At 47.6% G+C, this 22,786-nt stretch overlaps 1 protein-coding gene across 1 annotated transcript in view; it reads right to left on the bottom strand.

Moving 5' to 3' along the window:
- Positions 1 to 22,786, bottom strand: part of AP1B1 (adaptor related protein complex 1 subunit beta 1) — a 74,850-nt gene that overhangs the window by 18,043 nt on the left and 34,021 nt on the right. Inside the window, exons 2-9 of the mRNA XM_065418045.1 lie at positions 22,598 to 22,660; positions 17,695 to 17,800; positions 13,936 to 14,071; positions 12,486 to 12,731; positions 8,940 to 9,130; positions 7,917 to 8,138; positions 4,510 to 4,630; positions 3,303 to 3,398 (exon numbers count right to left, since the gene is read on the bottom strand). Of these exons, the coding sequence (XP_065274117.1) occupies positions 3,303 to 3,398; positions 4,510 to 4,630; positions 7,917 to 8,138; positions 8,940 to 9,130; positions 12,486 to 12,731; positions 13,936 to 14,071; positions 17,695 to 17,800; positions 22,598 to 22,634 (1,155 nt within the window). The 5' untranslated portion in view covers positions 22,635 to 22,660. The remainder of the gene's footprint in view (positions 1 to 3,302; positions 3,399 to 4,509; positions 4,631 to 7,916; positions 8,139 to 8,939; positions 9,131 to 12,485; positions 12,732 to 13,935; positions 14,072 to 17,694; positions 17,801 to 22,597; positions 22,661 to 22,786) is intronic.

The raw sequence follows: 22,786 nt of genomic DNA, 5'->3' as shown, positions 1-22,786 counted from the left end.
ATTGCCGCCCATTCTCCCCCTTGACAGGGATTCCATGTGCCCTCATTTCTCCCCTACACCCATACCAGGGGTCAGCACTGTCCCTCCCATGCCAGGGTCTCTGCTCTCCATGCATTTCTCCTCACTTCCAGGTTTCCACTTTTCCCCCTCCCACCCGATCTTCATTTCTCCCTCACTCCAGGTCTCTGCTTCCCTCCCCATACTTCTGTGATACTCAGTGCTCCCATATTCGCCATCATGTTATAATTATGAGGCGATTGTGATCGAATTGTGATGCATCTTGTACAAAATATGTCATTTGAGGCATCAATGGAAAAGTTATGGTTCGCTGAATATGATTATCCCATTTGTATGCACATATCACTTTTGTATCTGGAGTCATGAATATTGACTATGCATCTGTATTTCAAATGTGCTTGCTCCTGGATAACTTAACTCCCACAAGTTAGTTTACATCTAGTCTAGTCAGCACATTGTAAATGGACTATTCAAGATAACGGCCTATCAACAAAAACAATGGGCCATGCATAGATGCTGGAATTAAGGGTGTTGGGGTGCTGCCACACCCCCTGGCTTGAAGTGGTTTCCATTATATAAAGGGTTTACAGTTTGGTTCAATAGCTCTCAGCACCCTCACTATAAACCCTATGGCCCCTTTGATCGACGAAACGAACAACTATAAAAATTGTTCCAGCGCCCCTGAGGCCATGGGGAAAGCTTATCCTCATCTGATGGGCTTTCCTGTGGACACTTCAGTGGGTATATGAGTAATGGCTGCTATGACTAATCGAAGCATACAAGGGCATGTGATATTGGACTCCATCTTGTGCCTGTACTTTTCCACTAACTGTGTTGGGGATTTTGCTTGGAACAAAGAAGTTCCCTCCACATGGAAGAAGCTATAAAAGGGGGAAGTGACAACCACTGGGCCTCACTGCCCCTACAACTCAACACCTGGAAACACCTCAGGAACAAAAACTGAGCTGGGGAAGGTGGTCCCAGGCAGGAAAGAAGGAATCCCAGCCTGCGTGTGAAAGATCTGTAAACTGCCTGTACCATCAGGGTGAGACACTGCTTGATTCAAATACTGTCTAGTATATAGAACTTCGATTGTTATTTTGTTTATTTCTTAGGTAACCAACTTTGAGCTGTACGCTATTACTTATAACCACTTCATCTTTCTGTAGTTAATAAATCTGTTTTATACTTTTTACCTAAAATAGTGTGTTGTTTGAAGTGCAAAAGGAAATCCGCTCAGTAACAGGAGCTGGTGCATTGTGCAGTGCACACTGAGGGAGGGAGGGGCAGACTGGGTAATAAACTTACTCTGGTCAGGGCAAGACAGTACAGCTCTGGGGTCATAGGTTGGGGGCAGAAGCCTCTCTATTGTTGTGTGACTGGCAAAGGCATTCATGTAGCTGCAGCTGGGTGTGTCCCTGCCTGTGTAAATGTTTGTGTGAGTGCAGGACCAGGAGAGGTCTGCAACTTGTCATAGTATCAGTGAGTAAGGGAGCCCAGTCTGGTGAGACAGAAGGCTCAGCATTACCCCAATTCCAGGTTGCACTCCGGGGAAGTCCATCACAACTTCCCAGACTCCCTGCCTGCCATTTTCTTGCAGATCCTTGCTCCCCACCCTCCCATCACTAAGTCCATACCCACCCCTCTAAGTCCCTGTTCTGTTAAAAATCCAAAATTTCAGGGAGCATTCTAGGGAAATTGATTAGATACAGTGTTCCAAAGTTATCACACGACAGATACATGCCTACAAGTGTAGGGCCTTGCTATGGCAGCCACTCCAGCCACATTAGGTAGAGCACTATGCTAATGACACAAACAAGCAGAGCGTGTCCTGATCACTAGCAGGCAAACTCACTTTAACAGTTGCCCTATCTATGGGGAAAGAATATTAATCTTTTCTTCATCTCACTTTTAACACAAAATTTAAGCCCGAGCCACATGACATGTTGCCTATATGCAGCACTTACTAATAAATGACGTAGCCTGTTCATTTCTCATGTTTCTGTGCCAGTAGAGGCTTCCTGTCCTGACTACCACAATGGTGATGTTGACTCTGAAGCCTGCCAGACGTCTATGTTAAAGGCAGAGGCTGGGAGTCTATAATTTTATTAACATTGTTCATCTGAGATCACGGTGATAAGTCAACCGCAAAGGGAAAGTTCAACAGCAGAGCCAAATATTGCACATGGTAAGACGCTCAGCTGAGAAGAGGATCTCTCCTCTGCAGAATGATGGGATTTGTGTAGAGAGAGCTCCAAACAGGGCTAACTAGGTTCTCACTGAGATTCACACACCCACAGTGGATTTGAGTGAGGGAAGGCCAAATTAGTTCCAGTTATGCCTTGTTTAACAGTTTATTTCTAACGGCTGGGTTGCTATCGCCAAGCTATTTCTCTAATTTGCTTTAGAGTATTTGGCATTAATACACAATTTAACATCTGTCAAATCCAATTCATCCTGAATTTGTCTATAAATAGGTGGCTTGGAGACAACACAAAGCCATGGGGAAGGGCCGTCCGGAATTTCAGGAAGGTTCAATAGACCTTTCCTCCAAATTACTCCTGAGTGGGAACAAAGCCTCCGACACACCCAAGTGAAGGTTTAACTTAATCCCAAGACTCCTACAGTCACTCAACAAGACAAACTGTTAATCATTTGCTTCACTGATGAAGCTTATAAATACCTATTTCCCTGTCCAGTCTGTCGCAAGCAATAGCCACTTTAGCACAGGGGTAAAAGGCCCAAGGATACAGCAGTACTAGAGCAGAAGCCTTGACAATTGAGACCGGATTAAATAAATTCCATGCCGCTCTCTAGAAATACTGATGGAAATATATCTCACGGAACAACTGCAGTCCCATCTCTCTCGAGCTTGCTTCAGCACTGAGAAAGCAAAAGCAGAGATTTTTCTAGTTCTTGTTCCTTGAGCCTATAAGTGCTTAGCACTTCGAATGGAGGAGAGAGGAAGAGGGGATGTATGAGTCATGGGACGATTAATTCAATCCAACTGTGAAGTTACACCTTTCTGCACCCTACTTCTGAATCTGGTCTCTTGCGGTTAGGACACGACTAAACACAGCACATGAGGAACAGCTGATGCATGAGGGCACATCTAGAGGAACCATGTATGAAGATCACCCTTCCCTTCTCTCCCAGCTGGTGTAGCTTTGGTTAGTTAAGCAGCTCAGGCTTGAATTTCTTGTTAAACTAACCACAGCCCCAGCTTTCCCCCCCAAAAAAGAGGCTTCTCCTTGTCATGCTGGTCAATGCATCCTGCCACTCACCTCAACCTTGATGGCACAGCGGCCAATGGCTCGGACTGCCTTCCTCACAAAGTCCACATCCACTTCTGTCGCGTACTCCTTCAGTTCAGCAAGCACCTGCCAGAGAGGGCAAAAAGGTGAGCCCTGTCCTGCCTGGAAGGAGTCACTGGAGCAGATGCCCCTGTCCTTTGGCAGTAGGGGGCCAGGATCCCTCAAAAGGGATGTGATAATGGGCTCCTAAACATCCACAGACTCAGGCTGCCAAGACATTCTTGACAGCATCGTGGTCTGCTGGCTCCATAGAGACACAGTTTGCCAACGTTCTGAAGAGCTACACACCCTTAGTATCTCATTAGCCACAATATTTAAGAGCTGAGGTGAAGTAAAACCCTCGCAGAATGCTAACCAGATATGGCTGCTTGACAAGGCTCCCCCTCAGTGTTTAATGCTGGCTGAAAGCAAGGAAGCTTGCAGTGCTACTCTTAGGCAATGGAGAGAAACGGAGGTAAGGAAGCACATGCTACTGAGGTGTGCATGTGCATAGGCAGGGCACAGGTGTAAAGCAGAAATTTCCACCTCTCCCACTGTAATAGTGAAGGTACAGTGCTGATGCTGGTATGGGAGGTGAAGTGAGAGAGAAAGGGGATCTGGGATGCTGGATCCTTCTAGAACTTGCTTAGCTCTCTCAGCAGGCACCGGTCTGTAGAGAATGCTGGAAGGCAGCAATGCTAGAGAACTCAGCCCCCACCCCTGAAACTGGTGCTGGAAAAAGGGACTTTTACCAGAAGGCCAGTCCAGCCCTCCTCAGGGCCAAGACAGGGTTCTGCCCTTAGTCCAGGCCAGTTTAAATATCGCCAGCCCTGGGGCTTCTATCACTGCCCTTGGAGACTAGTCCCCAGTCTAAGGCCTGGAGCCAAAGGCTGCACTCAGAAGGGGAGTTGTTCCATTGGCTTCAGTGGGCTTAGGTCCAGACCCTAACAGAGCTCTCCATTACGAAATTCCCACCCCCACTAGTAATGTTGTCAACTCCTCGGTTTAATTTCACCCAATCATCATCCCCTTCCCCCATTTCACTGGCCAGAACAGGTCTTCTAGTCACAATTTACACCTTTCAGGTACTTGCAGATTGTTACACCAGGCCAAAGGGTGACAGTGAGGAACAACCTTCCCACAGCCTGCCCCATCCAGCAGGCACAAGGGGCTGGATCCCCTGGGGAGGAGGGCTGACCTGAGCAATGTTGGCCTGGGAAGCCAGGCGGATCATGATGTCCAGTTTCTCCAGTTTAACGTAGATGGGGTCATTGTACTTCACAAAAAACACTTTCATCTCATGCTTCAGGATTTCAGGCCTGGAGAGGGAGACAGGCAGTGTTAAATGACACTCGAACTCTCTACATTTTATCATGCGAACCAGCAAAGAGCCATTTTAAAATCCAGTGCTGATTCCCCCCTCCCCCCATGTGTTGAGGATGTCCGACATGCACCTGTGTCACATAACTGCTTCCAGAACCTCATGGTGAGGTGAATGGGGAGTGACTCGGTGTTAGCCGCATGCTGCTCCTCATCACCATTCCCTCAACTTTCCAAGTCTGAAGCAGCACACCCAGCTTGAATGGGAACATGGGATTTGCTAGATCAGGTCATTCATCTTTCAGGCCCAATATCCTGCTTCTGGCAGTGGCAGTACCTGAATCTTTTGAGGTAAGTGACCCCTTCTCCCTTCTAATGCAGCTAGCTGCGTTGTACAATGCTGTACATGCGGGAGGGAGGCAGAAAAAGAAACATGTCCTGACCTCTGCAATCATCTGATGTCCTGAAACATAAAACTGATTCCCTTTTGAGTTAGCTAGAAGCATTGGTCACATGCTGGAGCGTAGAGAGGGCTGAAGAATTGACCAAGACCTTGTGACAGAGGAACTTAACCACAGATGGCTGCACAATAAAGCCTCGAGTAGCACAGCACCCACCACAGGGAGAGTCTGATCTAGCTGGCCACTAGGCTCTACCACAATATCAGTGCTAAAGAACAGTACTGAGCAGGGCTGGGAAAAGTATCGCAATTGGGGGGAAAATCAGCTACAAGTTTGGAGATAATTAGTACAATTCCCTCCTCTCCTTCCCCAACACACTTTTCTCAAGGACAACAGGGTTATTTCTGCAGTAGCAACTGCTTCTGGGGCTTGCACAAGGCAACAGGAAAGGGCTGAAGATATAAAACTCTTGGGGACTTGTATGGCCACTATTACCATAGCATCGGAGCTCAATCTTTAGGCCTTGTCTACATTACAGAGTTTTGTCAACAAGTTATGCCAATGTACAGCAACCGCTTTAATTAAACCGCTATTGCATGTCTACACTATACTCCTTGTGTCAGCAAAGCACATCCACACTAGCAACTCTTACATTGACACAGAGAGCAGTGCACTCTGGGTAGCTATCCCACTGTGCAACTGGTTGCAGAGTGCTTTGGGAAGGGTTTGCAATGTCTTATGGGGCAGGTATAGCATCACATTATGCAGATTTCTGAATCCCATCATTCCATGGGCATCCTACTAAATTGCCTTGCCAGCCGCTTTTCAACTGCCGTGTGTGGTGGGGAAAGAGTGTGTGACAGGGAGCGTGTGTAAGTATGTGGGGGGAGAGACAGAGACAGAGTACATGTGTGTTGGGGAGAGCGAGTGTGTCAGCATGCTGTCCTTAAGTCCAGACAGCAGCTGGAAACAACCAATCCTGAGGCAGGGGGAGGGGGATACCCACCCCCATATCAGCCCCTGCCTCCTTCCCTGGCTTGACACAGCTCAACAGTCTCTCCCTCCTCACCCCTGAGCAGCAGCAGCCTGCTCTGTCTGCCGCTTTGTTCCTAGTGCTGGGGAGAGCCAGATTCCACATTAATGGTTCTGTGATTCCCTCCCAGTTCTCCCACATCCTCCTCAGCCCACAGACCAATGTAGTCCAGGCAGGAGAGCCTTTGCTGTTTTGCTGCTGGGAGCCACATGCTCAGCATATGAATTCTCCATGCTGAGGAATGTCAAAGCTTCTGGACCTTTGAAAGGCGAGGGTTGCATGCCTGCAGGGCAGCAGAGTTCAGAACAGTGAGCAGAATGGTCACAGTGGGCATTGTGGGATACTGGGGGAGACCAGTTACAGCGACACAATGAATGGCAGCATCTACACTGATGCGTTCTCTCTAACTTTGCTGCCAAAAGCTCTATGCCTCTCACTGAGGTGGTTTTATTTTGTTGGCAAAACAGGAGAGTTTTGCTGCAAAAAGTAGCATTGTAGTGTGTACACCCTCCACTGGTTTTGTCAGCAAAAGGCAGACAAGGCCTTAGAGTATTTATCCGCACCCCTGAGGTGGAGACGTGCTATTACCCCTATTGCACAGATGGGGAATCCAGGCACAGAGACTGACTTGCTGTGGAACTTGAAGCCAGGTCTCCGGAGTGCTATCCTGGTACCCTAACCACTAGACCATCAGTCCTCTCCAAACTGAGAATGGGACTGGCTTTTAGTTTAACTACCTATTAGCTGACCTACCTTTCTCAGTTCTATTTGCTCTCCACTTGCAGGAAAAGCTTCTAATTTCAACATGCAATAATGGCAAGGAGAGAAATGTAAAGATCTGATCTGGACTCTCCCTCAGAGAAAAAAAACTTTTGAAGTGATAATCAAGATAGCCCAGTACAGACAGTTTGATAAGAAGTGTGAGAATAGTTTTTTTTCCCCTCTTACTTAATTGGCCTCTCAGAGTTGGTAAGACAACTCCCACCTGTTCATGCTCTCTGTATGTGTATATATATCTCCTCAATATATGTCCCATTCTATGCATCCGAAGAAGTGGGCTGTAGCCCACGAAAGCTTATGCTCAAACAAATTTGTTAGTCTCTAAGGTGCCACAAGTACTCCTGTTCTTTTTACAAAAATGATTTTTTCCAAAGTCATTAGACACATTTGATAACTGAAACAAAGAATTTTACAGTTGTATCATGTACAGCGTAAAGTGTGAAAAGGCAGCCAATAGTGCACACGTCACGTGGAGAGCGACGCTGGTCTCTAAAGATAGAGCTACACTGCAATCACAGGGGGTCATTAGAGCTTGTTTAGACCTAGCTTTGATCTAGCTAGTTCAGGTACCAGCGCAGTGAAGCCATGACAGCGTGTGCTTTAGTGGCTTCCCTGCTCCAGGCCCTGAAATAACTCAGTCAGAGCTTGGCTATGCCCCCTTGAGCTGCAATGGCATCCTGTGATGGCAGTGCAGACAAACCCTTCGTCTCTAGTCCATTTCATTTCTTGATTCACAGAATCTCTGGGATTCCAACACTGCTGAGGGAAGAGGGAGGATCCTATTGGGATTTAAAGCAAGCCCATGCCAACGATTCTCATCACGAGGGGTTCTGAAAGCTCAAGCTGTACATCTGTAACTCAACTATCACAACAGGGGCTGGGCCACATATATTAGGTTCTGCTGTGTAGCTTCCAAAGTAGCTTGTATTCATGGCATTAGATTCCCGGGTGGTTAAGGCCCTACTGCTGAGGTCTGAGCAGGGAGAGGGGTTTGCCTGAAGCCAGCCAGGCCTGGCATGGAGGAGCTGACTATGCCTCCCTACCCATTAACATTAGACGGCTGCATCTCACCTCTTCTGCACGATGAGGTTGATGTTGCGGAGAGCCACATACTGCAGCTCAGGCTCTGCCGAGAGCAGTGTGACCAGAGGAGGAGCCAATTTCTTCAGCAGGGTGCCATAATAATCCAGGTCCTTCGACAGCATCTCCATGAACTTCATCAGCACTTTCACTGCTGACAGGACCACGGCAGAGTTGGCATGGGACAGCCGGGGCGTCACCCGTTCACAGATGCTGGGAGAGGTGTGGGGAGAAGGGAGAACAAAAAAGGCAAATACAAAGCAACTGGATAGAAAAGTTTTAACCCTTAAGGCAAACATTAAGGCTAGTACCACCAAGGTTACAAGCCTGTGCCAGTATTTGGTTCACACTAGGGACTGCTTTCAACCATTTCTTTCATGCTCTGCTGTCCTGAAAGTAATCTGGGCTCACAGGACTGCTCGAGGGGCAAACCCAGCAATGGATCAGAGATAGGGTCCCAATCTTGAACCCTCATTGCCAGTGCTGGTGAACTAACTCAGCTGGCAAAGAAAAGTATCTCATGCCACTTCTGAGCCATCACCTCGAGGTGACCTAGTAGCCAAAATAGACTCAGGAAGAAGCAGAGTCAAGGTCTCCTTGACAGAACAGAACAGCATAACAGTGGATCCTCAGATGAAGAACAGGAAGGGATATGCCCCAGGACACTAGTGATACTTGCTCCTTGCACTGACCGGGGTATAAAAACCAAAAAAGATGTTTTGGGTTCTTGAAGGGGGGGGAGGAGGAGGAGACCTGGCACTGGAGGGATGTGGTCTATATGGTCTAGTCATTGAAAGAAGTGTATAGGTCCCATGTAGCTTACAAGTCATTGGCCGATCAGCCTGATTTCTAGATCCCTAATGTCCAGATACCACAGCAACCTAATAGCGGGCTCCCCAGCCCCTCCTCCCACCACCTCCGGGCCTCCCAACAGAAGGCTCCCCAGCCCCTCCCCCCCATCACCTCTGGGCCTCCCAACAGCAGGAGCCACAGCCCCTCCCCCCACCTCCTCACCTCTGGGCCTCCCGGTCATCCTTGGGCATGTAGTTAGCCAGACAGTCCAGGATGAAGATCTGGCCCCACTCCGTGCACTCATTCAGGGCAGTCAGCAGCTTGTTAATAGACTGGGGGTTCAGGTCCAGCAGGTTACTGCTTGGGTGAGACTCTGCTATTTCCGAAAGGGCTGCTACCGCATTAGCCACCACCTGAGGGAGGACAGGCAGGCAATTAATGTCCATTTTGCATGTCTAACCTTCCCATTCATAGTCACATACATGCAAGGAGGCAGTATTGCCTGGGGGGTCGCGGATGGGGACCTGGGGGGTCAGGAAACCCAGGTTCTATTTCTGGCTCTGCCAGGAGCTACCTGTGTTACTGCGGGTAACCTCTGTGCCCAAGTTCCTCCTTCTGCAAGCCAGGGGGCTTATCCACCTCTGTAAGCACTTAGGTCACCTCAGCAAAAGGCACTAAGAATTGCAGAGCATTATTGTGGCTTGGAACAGCTGCTGGCACTCCAGCCACAGGGCGACCCACAAGGCAGCCAAGAACACCGCACACTGCCAGGGAACCACAGCTCTTTGACCAAACGCTCGTTGGACAAGACACATTTGAATACCCTACATGAAAAAGCTTTAAGACCTCCTCTGCGACTATCAGTGGCCTCACCATCACACCAGCCACAAGCAATTTCTTAACACTACCACCAACCTGGGCTACAGGGGAAAGTCAACTAGGGATAGGAAGAAGGGGCTCAGAACTGCTCCCTGAAAACAGACATACATCCTTGCCAACAGCACCTCTCAGAGACTCCAAACGACAACTGAGTGCCAACCCCCCTCACACAAATAATTAAAGATACAGGAGACAGGAGAGTAATTACTGTTAGTATGGTCCTGTGGCCCACATGGTAACCTCTTTAAATATTCAGTGTGTGCTGGTGAAGTGAAGCTGGAGTCAGACCCAGCCCTTCACCCTGGAGCTTGGAAGATGGGATCCTCCATTATTCAGACACTGACCACAACACCTTTGCTCCCTAAACACAGAACCACCATTAATCTCCTTTGAAGCCATTGGCTCCTTGCCTGCGAGGTTTGCACAGCAATGCAGCTGCTTAATTGGGTGGGTGGTAAGAGTTGATGGGCAGCAGAGAGAGGGGCGAGGGAGACATGGTGGTTAGCAGGGTTTGAAATACTCTCCAGCCCCAAAGTCAGGGCTTTCTTTTAGGAGAGGAGGGAGATAAGGGGAAGGGGCAAGTCCACAAGCTATCAGGGATGTGATGAGTCTCCCCTGAACCTGTAACACAGTGAGAGATGTTACAAACCTACCCGTGTTGCAGGGTTATTCACTCACTTCTGAGTCCCCAGTTGCTGGCTAGCAGTACTATTGAACTTTGGCATCAGTGCTGTGCTAGAGACCAGAACAGGGCTTGGCCATTAGCTAAAAACTAATCTGCTCATCCAAGCTTGAAAGAAAAAACATAAGGGGGAATTGTTTGTACCTACAGGCCAAACAGACTTGTCAATGCATTTTAGGGACACAAAAGTGCTTCTTGACTTTCTGCTGTAGTGCTCCCTTCAGGGCATAGGGGTTTGGAGAGAACAAGGAGGTTTGTTCCTCCATTAGGCCCTTCTGATTGCTGCAGTCAAAGTAATCCTGGCAGAGCAGCGAGGGAGGACACAGCACTCAGAGCTGGAAATGCTGCCAAGGGCTGATTGTGAGGAGAGAACCCAAATCCTTGGCATTGATGGGGAGCTCTGACATAATGCTGCAGGCCTAGCTGCTGCCAAGTCCCCTCCACAAGAGGAAGCGCTAGGTGGATGTTCCATGAATAGATGGGTTTTCATCGTGGGTAAGTAGTACATCTGCCTACCTTTCATCTCAGCAGGATCCTAGAACGCTGACCAACTAGATCCAGGCAGCCACCTCTGGGCTAGAGAGCAGCAGCCAAATGGTCTGAAGCAGAGATGGGGACGGAAATTTTGGCCAGTTAAGGCTAATTACTACCCATAAGTGCAAAGGGTGCCCAATCAGAGCAGACAGGCCCTTGATTGTAAAGATCTCAGTCAAGACAGCCACACAGCTTCCAAAGGACGAATGGTTAAACTGACCTAGACAGGATTTCGAATCGTGGCTCCAGATTCCCTAGATGTTTCAGAGCCAATGCTCACTAAGCCAATCTGACTGGTATCCAGAAACCCAAAGCACTTTTATGAACTAAGAGCCAGTGAGCTCACAAAGGAACTGGTGAAATGCAGCCACCATTTTATGCCAGAGTCATTACACCAGAGCTTCCATTTCCCAAGACCCTAATTTCCTGGATGGCAGCTCGATGGTAACTGAACCCTTGCAAAGAATAGAGGCTAGAGCCACCAGATCACACGTAAGCGCTCTCCCCCGCCTCTTTACCTAGCCAGGAGAGCCACAGAAGAGACAAGCTTCTCTTGAGGAGTGTGGAGATGGAAGCAGCAGGGCTAAGACCTAAGGCAAGAAGCAAGTGTAGCCCTTTGAGGCACAAGGAAGAAACTGACAGGCAGGAAGAGCCCAGCTGGCAGAGCGGGAGGAGATTGACTTTGACATATCCATAGCTTTTACACGAAGGCTCCTAAGACTAAGCACATCTCTTGCCTAGTGCCAGTGCTCCACGCAGTTGCTCTGACAGATTGAAAAGGCATCAGACACAGGCAGGATTGTTCCAATATTGCTCCTCTCTTGTCAGGCACTGCAACTAATCATGGCCACTGGTCACCTGTTGGGTTTTTAGTCAAGGTGGCTGTGTTGGTGGCAATGACTACCCAGAAATCAGTACGGGCATCAGCACCATTTCTGCACCATCAGCAGAGTTCTGTGACACACCCCTGTCCCCCAAAACAGCTTTAATGACTCTCCAAGCACCATCTCCTAAGCCTGTCTGGCTTTGCACAGCCATGAGGGAGTGACATTTGCACAGAACACCTTGCAATGGAGAAGACTTGTTGCATCATCTACTCCATTCCTCTGTCAGGGCAGGCACTAACCACACGGGAGTCACTGGCTATTACAGTATCCGTCTCCTTTCGGATTACACCCAACTAGCAAGCAGGGCCTCCTCACCCGGGATGCACCTTGAAGGGCTGAATGGTTACCTGCTAACAAACAGCATACTGCAGAGACAGCAAAGGAAAGGGAGGCCAGGCCAGGTGGGGATTACAAGGGCAAGCAGTGAGATCTGCACAGCTCTCAGGAGAGGCTATCACTAAATACTCTAGTGTAAGCAAGGAGAGAGGGGGGAAGAGGAGGGAGAGTCCACAGCGTCTTGAGGCCAAAGAAGCCTCCTTTGTACAATGGCATTTTCTAAGGACCACTGAAGAGATCTCAGCATATTCATGTTTTGGAAGCTTCCCAAGTGCCCCTGGCTGAAGCAATGAATGCAGAGAGCCATGCAGAGGTTTATGCTTGGATTAGTGGGAGAGGATAAGTGAGTGGGAAGAGCAACTGACCAAGTCTGTTGCAGTCTGGAGGAGAAAAGAGGAAGGGGCTGAAGACAGCATACAGCAGCGAATGAAAGCCGAAAAGAACAATCACCATAGGGTTGGAATCCGAGATGAGGTCCTTCAATGTGTCCAGGAAACCTTGGTCCTCCACAAGCTGGGCATTGATGTCGTGAAGCTTTGCCACGCAGACTGCTGCTGTCTTACGCACGTAAGGGTCCTCGTCCTTCAGACACTTCCTCAGGGGCTCACAGAGATACTCGGTTATCTTATCCACCCGGATGCAGCCCATTGTCCGCACAGCCAGAGCCCGGATCAGAGGGTTGGGATCCTCACAGTCCTACAGGGGTTAAAAAGGGATGTTAGATTCCTGTCACTTCTTTGGGCCACAATTTTCAGGCTTGGGGGGCTGAAGCTCTTAGTACATATTCAGGAACCAAAACGAAAGTGATTTGAATTCCAGTGGTGTCATGCATTGAGTGCTAAGATCAGGTCACTCATTTAGGTGCCTCAATATGGATTTAGGACTTCAGGAATGTGAGTTTGACAGCCTGGGCCACAGTGCAGATATTAACCCCTTAATGCTAGCTGTCTGGAGGTGGACATCATCACCTCTCATGCAGACACTTGTTAGGTGTCACCCGAATGCCAACGCTGCCAAGTGCTTACATTCCTTCTGCAAAAGCCGTCAAGTGCAACCCTTTTCTTCACCTGTAAGTCACCCCTACACAAAGAGTATTCGGCTTCCAGCATGAACTGGAACTAGCAAATCCAAAAGCATTTAAAATTCTGCTTTGGCAGCATCTTTGCTCCCAACACATTCTCATTCTGCAGCTGCAGACGCCTACAGCAAGGAGAACATGAAGACCTTCTCAGCGGCAGCCATCCTTACTGGTGAACTCTGCTGATGGTCCAGGACAGACATTAGCCATGGGAGGCTCGTGGAGGGGACAGAACTTCCTCAGTTTATGAGAGGATAACAGAAGTACAACTGCCATGGAAGTATTTCTTCGGAGCTAAAATAAAGGCCAAGTTTAGCTTCTTCATCCAGTGCTCAAGCCCCAGGGAATTACAGCTGATTTACACAAGACCAGAGGGGTAAGGCTGAGAAAGCCAACCTGCGCCCACTTCTTTGGTGCTGGTTAAGTGGCAATTCAGTCTGCAGGCTTCCCAGGCCCCATACTGTTTTCCCATCAAATGCAGTGGGTAGGACTGATGTGAGGGGGACACTCAGTGACCATGGAGACTGAATTCTCACTCATAGGGAGATCCTTCCAGGTCAGGATTAAGTTCTTAGGTGGAGTGGTGAAAAGGGAAGCCCAGGACTGAAGGAATATGGTGCACAAGTAAGGGTGGACTGGGTGATGGGTGTTCCGTTTCCTCCTCCCCTAGAAGAGCAATACTAAGCTCATTGAGAGGAGGAGTGGAAATTCAGTCAGGGTTTTTGCTGAATGACTTAGGTTCTGGATACACATGGCAAACCAAGCTCGAGCCCTCCACGATGCAGGTGTACATTGCCATGGTAAGCAGCACTCCCATCTCACCTTTACGAAGGTGTTGACAGCCATAATGGCCATGTCTGGCTGGCTCTTGGCATAATTCATCAGGTACAGGTAGACCAGCTTCTTCAGCTCTAGGTTATCGGTCTGCATACAGTTCACAACATCTGGGAAGAGCGCACTGAAACACAGAGTGCCAGCATAAACTACCCCAGTGCTACTGAGACAGGAGAGGAGAGAGTTAGCTGGGGCATGTTCAACTTTCACCTCTATAACCAGAGGCATGCATGTGCCCAGCCACATATCACCTCCTCTGGCCCTCCCAGCTGCCACAGTATTTCCAAAACCTTTTATGTACCTAAGTGTGAGACTCCGTTGAGCTCTCTGAAGGAGCCATTCCAACATCTGGATTTCTTCATGGATCTCCACTAAGATAAGCTCAACAAAGCAGTCCCTAATAGAAAGCTTGGGGTCATCTTCCTCACCCCAGAATGCTCTACCCTAGAATTTTGGTTGCAAAGTTGGTTCTCCAATTCCTTGAAAGCTCATCCAGTATTAATAGACCTTCACTAAATTAAAGAAACCTACATCAATTTTATGTACGATAGCCAAGGGAACTCTTTATTAGTGGCTTTTGGAATCTCCCTCAGATCATCTTCAGACAGCTGTACAGCTCTGTAGCACATACAGAAGAGAATGGACATCAAATACACACTTCGTCCTCTATTTAAAGCCACACCCTTGTTCAACCTCTGTTCTTTCCCTACTATGCTCCAGGCTAACTGCTTAGCAGCTATTCCCTTTAGAGACTTGTTCATTGGCAGTCTCCCTTTTAAAAGTATTTGTTGTTTCATTCTGGGAGTTTGTCTTCACTTTTATATTCATTAGCCATTTCCCCTTCTTTTATCCTCTTTCCCCTAAAAACTTGTTTGATGTTCTTATATAAAAGAGATCCAGAAAACCATTTATCAGTGACTCCAGCAATTAGAATCAGTCTACACTATGAGACTGACCAGGTTAAAGCTGCGTTGTGGACACTGTTCCTTCTAAGCTGTGCGCGTGCACACAGATCCTAAACCCTGCACACACGGCGAAACACCACGCGCACAAAAATTTGCACAGAAGAAATTTTTTGCACACATGGCCTGTCAAAAATTAGAGGGAACATTGGTTGTGGACTATGTCACATACAGTTTTTAAAAGAACCATGGTTAAGTGCGGAGGCTTGCTTTTCCTCAACCTGCAGCCATGTTGAGCAACCATGCTTCAACACAGCCAATTTCATAGTTTAGCTCTTAAAAGAATTTACACTTCACTATGTGCTGAACAAAGTACCTGCACCACAAGTAATCATCCAATGGCTGTTCAGACATGACAGCACGCTCAGTCAAAAAGATTGTGTGGTCACATCTTTCCACGGTGTTGAAGGGAAACTTTATTGCATCAAAGACAGAATAGAAAAAGCGAGACAGCAGACACTTCACTTTATACAACATCCTTCTCATCAGGAACACAGCTTCACAAGGACAGCACTGAATTCCAGAGCTGTAACAGTCCCCTAACAGAGTGCAGCTAGAAAAGAAGTCTAAGTCTCTGATCCTAGTGGATGAGGGAAAATATTCTAGAGCTGCAGAATGTAAGATAAGTTGTATGGAGAAATAGCCCTGCATAAGAGCCCGTTGACAGCATCAGAGCTGGGTGAATGGGGACAAGCTCAGCTTGTGCTATTGCTACAGCAGAGCCCAGATCCACTTGATTGTTAGTGAATCTTCCCTTGCAATGATGTTACATCTAAAAAAGCTGGTTAGGCCACCAAGTCTAAAGCAGAATGAGGCTAGAACAAATCAGGAGTGAATCTGGGGGGGAGGGAGGGGGACGGACGGGACGGACGACACAAAAACAAAGACTACTCAGACACCTAACTCTCAAAAAAAACAGTCAAGGTCAGAGATTGTTGGACCTAGGAGCTGGCCTACTTGGCCAGTTCTCATTGTTTTAAGCTAACATGCATGCCCCAGCAAATCCACTGAATAGTAATACGGTGCAATATGTGGGGTGGGATCAGTTACAGGGGAACCCATACATATGGAATATTGCAGTGATTTGTTATCTGCCAGACAGTAAATATTTACTGTGTTAAAAGCCATTCTTAAATCGCTGTCATGCTCTCCACTGATGGGAATGGATTCTCAAGCTACCATTGTCCTGATACTGCCCAGCCACTTGATGAGGCGCAACAAAGCTCTGAGGAAGCAGAACCCTTCACGAGCATGGCAAAAGGATCTTCAAAGTGCTCACACATCAAATATTTTTCTTCAGTTGACTTAATCTCAATTAACACTTGATGAAATTCCAGAATCTAAGACTTTAAGGCTCCCAGCCTTCCCCTGAATTCAAATGGATTCTGCTTGAAACCATACTCTGCATTCGTGTGTCAAGAAGGTAGCTTCCCTTCAGAGGAATCAGTCATTACTTATCTCAGCCTTCAGAGAAACTTCACTCTGGTTAGATGTAGGGATCAGACTCTGGCTACAGACACCTGCTCCCTATGCGCCTCACTTTACTTCATACAGACACATCCTTCTCTCCCTTTCTGTATTTCGTGCCTTCTACCATTGTGCTCCCAGGCCAGGAACCCTCCATCCAATCCTTACATCCTGCTCCTTCAAATGCACCCTCCTCACTCTCCTAGATTGTCTTCCTGGGTCTTGCACTGGCCTATCTTGTTTTACTTTGTGAGCTCTTCATAGCACAGACCAGGTCTATGGGAAGTGCCATGTAAGCTAATGGTGCTGGGGGCCCTGGCTGGTGTCCTGATCCTTGGGTTCTAGTCACAGCTCTGCTACTGACTCAGTGTGCAAGACTGGACAAGTCACTTAAACATTCTGTGCCTGTTTCCCACATCTGTAAAATGGGAACAGAGCTTTAGCCACCTTTGTAAAGCACAGATTTAACAATGAAGGGTGCTAGGTGGTTGTACTGTTACTAGCTAGACCTAGAAGTTGATCTATCTCATAACCTTGAATGCATCCTTTTAAAAAGGTGCATATGGATGTGCGAGAGACCAAGGTCACCACTCCTAAAAGAGGAAGGGGCAGCAGCACCATTTGGGTTTACAGCCTGTGTAGGGAGGGAGGGAGGCTGGCTGTATTTCTTTAACACGACTACCTGATGGGGTAAAAGGGAGAGGAAAATGGAAGAGCTCAGCTTAATATTTTATTCTTGGCTCATCATAACAAGATCATCATCTATGAAACAAAGATATCTGTCCTCTGTCAAAAGGGGCTTGTTTGCCCTTTTTTTTTTTTTTTTTTAAAAAGGTTAAATTTAAGAAAGCAGCAATAATTCCAATAAGCTAATCTGGAAACCAGTCCAGTCCTCCTTTAGCTAGATTACTACTAAAAACAAGTCAAGCTTGCTGACTGATGGGCTACTTGACCTGAATAGAATGTTCATCTTTAGCGCAGAGGCTGCAGTGACAGGCAAGCTCTCACCCAGCTCTCACACAAGACAAATGGGTAACTGACATGCAGACCACCCACAGAGTCAAAAGGAGCCTTCTGTCATGGAAATGGAGGCCATAATAGGCCCCATTATGCCTCGAGCCAAGGAGCTTTGTTGTTGGGACCTGTAGTTTACATGGGCTGCTATAATCTACTTGTTTAATACACATTAGGTGCAGCAATCAGGTTCTAGGCAAGCTGCCAGTGCATCCCTGCAGCTGGGTATAGTTTGGGCACTCCCAACCCTACAGCAATAGATTGGCAGCCCAAAAGCGTCTCCACCCTGTGCATGGCAGCGCACCTGACATCTTTGCCAACGGTCATGGATGCGATCACCTTCTTCACAGCCTCTTTCTTCTTCTCCTTCTTGTCGCTGTTCAACTCTGCCTTCAACTCAAAGATCTCCCCTGGAGAAGAGGGCGAAAGAAATTCAGGAGTTAACATTCCCTGCCCTGACAAATTGGGGAAAGCAGCAGGTTTTGGTAGAAAGGTACAGTCAACTGCTTAGATGAATGCTCCATTTTACTTACCCACAGGAATTGAAAGCAACTGCTTGCCTGTTTCTATTAAATGAAGGCAAAGAGCTCTCTTTGACCCAGGCTGGCAAGGGAGCCCAGCGAGTGGAGTAACATCTCAAGATGCCACATTCAGTAATGGTCTTAGCCTCACTGGGAACACAGCCACAGCCAAGCTACTCTCCCCCATCAGGCACTCTACACCTCCTGGGCCAAGGAGAGTTTACAATGACTTGGCAGAAAGCAGGCGGGCCCACTGGAGCAGGAACACAATGCACTAACCAGCTCATGGGATGAGCGTTTAAGGGTTGGGCTTGATAGCTCTCCCAGGCTGGGACTGCCTCAGAATCTGTGTGCTCAGAGAGAGCACAGCTTGCATTTGCCAATTCCCCACTGGCTAGCTCAGAATCGGTGTCAGTGGGATCCGGAAGGTAAGGCACCTAGCTGGAAGCAAAATCAACACAATGGAGGAAGGAGTAGAGGGGGGAAATATAACAGGAACCTGTTACAGTTGAAGCTAGACAAATTCAGACTGGAAACAAGGTGTAAATTTCTACCAGTGAGGGTAATCACCCTTGGAACAATTGACCTAAGGTTGTGGTGGATTCTCTATCACTGGCCATTTTAAAATCAAGATTAGATTTTTATTTTTAAAGATATGCTTAACCAGGAATTATTGTGGGGCTGTTCTCTGGCCTGCGTTATACTAGATGATCACAATGATCCTTTCTGGCCTGCCAATCTATGAATCAGGCCTGGCGCTTCCTCTACAAAAAGAGGATCTGCAAGGGGGAACTTGGCAATAGCCAATGGGTAGCTCTTCACTGACCTTCCCCTTCAGCTCATTGAAATACACACCACATAGGAACTCTTTGGTCAGTATTGTTTTGTGTATGCAGAAATGGGAACTGCCAACACTTTCAGAAGGGAATTGAAAGGGTGTTGAAATTTCACTGTGGCGTCTAGGAATCCGTGTGTTTCTCTAGCACCAACTATCTAAAGATCTCAAAGCACATTAGGGAATTAAGCATCAACATCTTTGTGCAAGAGGTATTATCCCAGTTATTCAGAAAGGGAAACTGAGGTGAACAGACGAAATCTAACTGCACGAGGTCTACAACCAAGGCAAGGCATGAAAAATCCATTCACCAGTGGAGAGAATCTATGAACAGAGGAGGGGTGGCAGAGGAAAGCACTACACCATCAGTTACTGCAGAATTCAAGTTCTCATTATAAATAAAACGTTTCTAGGGATCATGTTGTTAAGAACACTTTCTGAACCTGACCTGTCACAGAACTGGCTACCTGAGTCTGTCTGGTAGACATAGCACTGTGGTGGGTATCCCAGAATCTCTCCTATCCCAGCAACTATAGAAGGATGGATTTTCTACCAAGGTGTTATCCCTGAGCTTCAATGCTGCATCAGGTCAATTACTACTTGTCTGGTAAGTTCTGCAAAGCTTGAACCCACTCTTCCTGAGTCAGTCCTAAGTCATAACTGTCGCTAAGGCTTATCTCCAGTAGCAGAATCACCCCCACATGATCAGAGCGCGCCAGTCCTACACTGACAGCAAGAGCATTCTGAGAACACAGTCCCCAGACTAAGGCAGGAGATGGTTGCCAATGGTTTGCTGGGTGCCAGCTCACACTCTCCTCCACAGTTTTGAAGGAGTGGCATTTCCGAGACAACATGTTCAGCTCTCACATGGCTAAGTGCAGTGGTCTGACTAAGGAGCGCTAGACCATTCATTTCTGATTAGCTGTCCATCTCCCATAGAGCCACACACTGGTGCTAGTGACAGGTGGCAAAAGTAGCAAGGATACAAGTTTATATTTTCCTACTCATCCAACCTAGCCTGACAGCACCATGTGCTCTGGGTCCTGAGGTACCTCTGCCAGCTCATTCTTCAGCAAAGAGTAACACGCTGTGCCAAACTCTACAGGATGGAAAGGGGGGACAGGGATTGGATTAGGCGTGTGGAAGAGGGCTCCGGGGGGGATGTGAGCTAGAAAATTCATTGTGGCCCAGAGTCCATTGACTCAAAATTCAGAGTCAGAGGACACTAACACACCATTGTCCCCACACATCCACCATCAGCAAATGGTGCAGTCATATGCACTAGGTACAAATGTGTATGCAACTAAGGCCACAGCAACAGAAAGAATATGCTACTGTTACAGGGTAGAGGGCCATTTTGTTGCTATCAATGTTTCACTGGGATCACAGCTCCTAAGCCCTCTTTTTAACTCAACCTTCCCACCTTTCACTGACAAGGGGTAATTACAGCCTCTGGTGGAGGGGACGGAACAGCAAGACACTAGACTCCACTCATTTACATTATTCCCTTGGTTTGGCAGATACTTAAATTTAGCACCCTGAGAGCCACCTGCACTGCTGCTTCAGTGGTTAGTGAAGGTTTCAGGCCCATTGGGATTTTCCGCCAAACCATTTTAACAAGTGCATTAAAGAAACAGGCCATCTGCAAGGGCCAGTCTGACAGCTGCACTGATGGGTGTTACTAAGCTGCAAAAGCTGATAAAAGAACAGTTAAAAGGCTTGTCTCGGTTCACTGCCAGGCCATTGAGTCTGGGTGACAAACTGTTTTTGCCACCCAGGAGCCTGGGAGCTAGAATATTATCTGGAATCCGTCAGGGGTTCGGAAGCCTGAATGATAGGTAGATTTGTCTGCAGCTAATGAGCAAGTTACCAACCCCACCTGCATGCACAGCGCTCCTTCACCTGTTCACAAAATGGAGATCCTGCAGCTCTCACTCAAAGGATGGGAGAGAACTGCACACATGCCAATCATCTAGCTTAGCACACTGCATGCAAGCAGGAACAGAGTTATTAAAAGCTTTTAACCATTAACCAGTTTCTTTCCCCCTCTTCATACTATATAGTTCTGTGACAGTGTACCCCATAAGGCTTTATGGGGAGGGGGTGCTTATAAATGTATGTATGACATAACTGGAATATGTTTTGTGCTGCCTGTGCCATGTAACATATCTCCGTAAAGGTTATGGTCTACTATATCTATTCATCCTATTTGTACATATATATCATTTTCTACTTGAGGTTAAGAATATGGGCTGTATGCCTGCTTGGTTTCTAAGTAAGCTTTGGGAGGCATTTGGTCAGCTTCTTTAGGAAGGAATTCGCCAGGTTAAGTACCTGATCAGGAAACACTTGGAGAACAATGCATCTTGGAATGCTCCAATCCACATAAGAAGTCTTCCTGGAGACATGCAAGATACCATGTGGACAATGGCTTCGGCCTGTCAAGACTGAGTCATGCAGGGACATGTGACTTGCCCAGGTGACTCCAGAACTCCATCTTGGAGCTGGACTTTGCATAGGAGGGAGGAGGGGGGGTCTCCACCCACAAGAGAGCCTATTTAAACCAGTGGAAGACCCCTCCATTTTGTCTTGAGCTGGCTAAGGGTACGTCTTCACTTACATCCGGGTCCGGATGTAAGCAATCGATTTTCTGAGTTCGATTTATCGCGTCTGGTTAAGACGCGATAAATCGATCCCGGATCGATCCCGGAAGTGCCCCGGATCGATCCCGGAAGTGCTCGCCTTCGACGCTGGTACTCCAGCTCGGCGAGCGGAGTACGCAGCATCGACGGGGGAGCCTTCCTGCCGCGTCTGGACCGCGGTAACGTCGGACTAAGGTACTTCGAATTCAGCTACGTTATTAACGTAGCTGAATTTGCGTACCTTAGTCCGAAGTGGGGGGGTTAGTGTAGACCAGCCCTAAGGAAGGAGCCTCTCCACCCCCCCAGGATACTTGAAGGGAACTGGAACAAACAACAGTAACTACAGGGGGTGTGAGTGATTGCTGGACCCAGGCTAAAAGGAGACTGGCCTGTAAAAGGGAGCATTCTGGAACTGGTGAGGAACTTATCTGTATTTAGTTTGATTAGACATAGATTTGCGCATTTTATTTTATTTTGCTTGGTGACTTACTTTGTTCTGTCTGTTACTACTTGGAACCACTTAAATCCTACTGTCTGTATTTAATAAAATCACTTTTTATTTAGTAATTTACTCAGAGTATGTATTAATACCTGGGGGAGCAAACAACTGTGCATATCTCTCTATCAGTGTTCTAGAGGGTGAACAATTTATGAGTTTGCCCTGCATAAACTTTATGCAGGGTAAAACGGATTTATTTGGGTTTAGACCCCATTGGGAGTTGGGCATCTGAGTGCTAAAGACAAGCACACCTCTGTGAGCTGTTTTCAGGTAAACTTGCAGCTTTGGGACAAGTGATTCAGACCCTGGGTCTGTGTTGGAGCCAGACGGGAGTGTCTGGCTCAGCAAGACAGGGTGCTGGAGTCCTGAGCTGGCAGGGAAAACAGGAGCAGGGGTAGTCTTTGCACATCGGGTGGCAGCTCCCCAGGAGGTTTCTGTGATCCAACCCGTCACAAGTTCCTGTTACTAAAAATTGCTTCTGTGTCTGAATCTTTAGGATGGCAAAGAATGCTAAAGTGGGATGGGGGCAATTGCTAATCAGGACTTTGGAGGTTCCCCAATTTGGGAACAGTCAGACCCACCCCCATTGTGGAAGTGAGCAGGACTTGTGCTAACAATCCCATGCAGAGGCATCCTCCTTGGGAATAGTTGAGAGGGCAAGGAGAGATGTTGGGAAGCATGAGTAAAGCAACCCGCGCATGCACAGTTACCTTTCTTTGTGGTGGTGAAGTACTTGGAGTCTGTCATTTTGGCCCCTGGTTTGCAGTGCGTCTCTGAGGAGAGAGAGAGAAAAAAAATGCTGACACCTGGATAACCCCCTTGCTTTTCTGCTGAAGCAGCGATAGCAGAGGAAGCACTGGGAGGAAAAAAACAAGAAGGGGAAAGAAACTCTGCTCTCC

The sequence above is a fragment of the Emys orbicularis genome, chromosome 16 (genome assembly GCF_028017835.1).
Source record: "Emys orbicularis isolate rEmyOrb1 chromosome 16, rEmyOrb1.hap1, whole genome shotgun sequence".
In the NCBI taxonomy this organism is placed as follows: domain Eukaryota; kingdom Metazoa; phylum Chordata; order Testudines; family Emydidae; genus Emys; species Emys orbicularis.
Note: the sequence above shows the minus strand (reverse complement) of the source record. Positions and strands in the feature narration are given on the sequence as shown.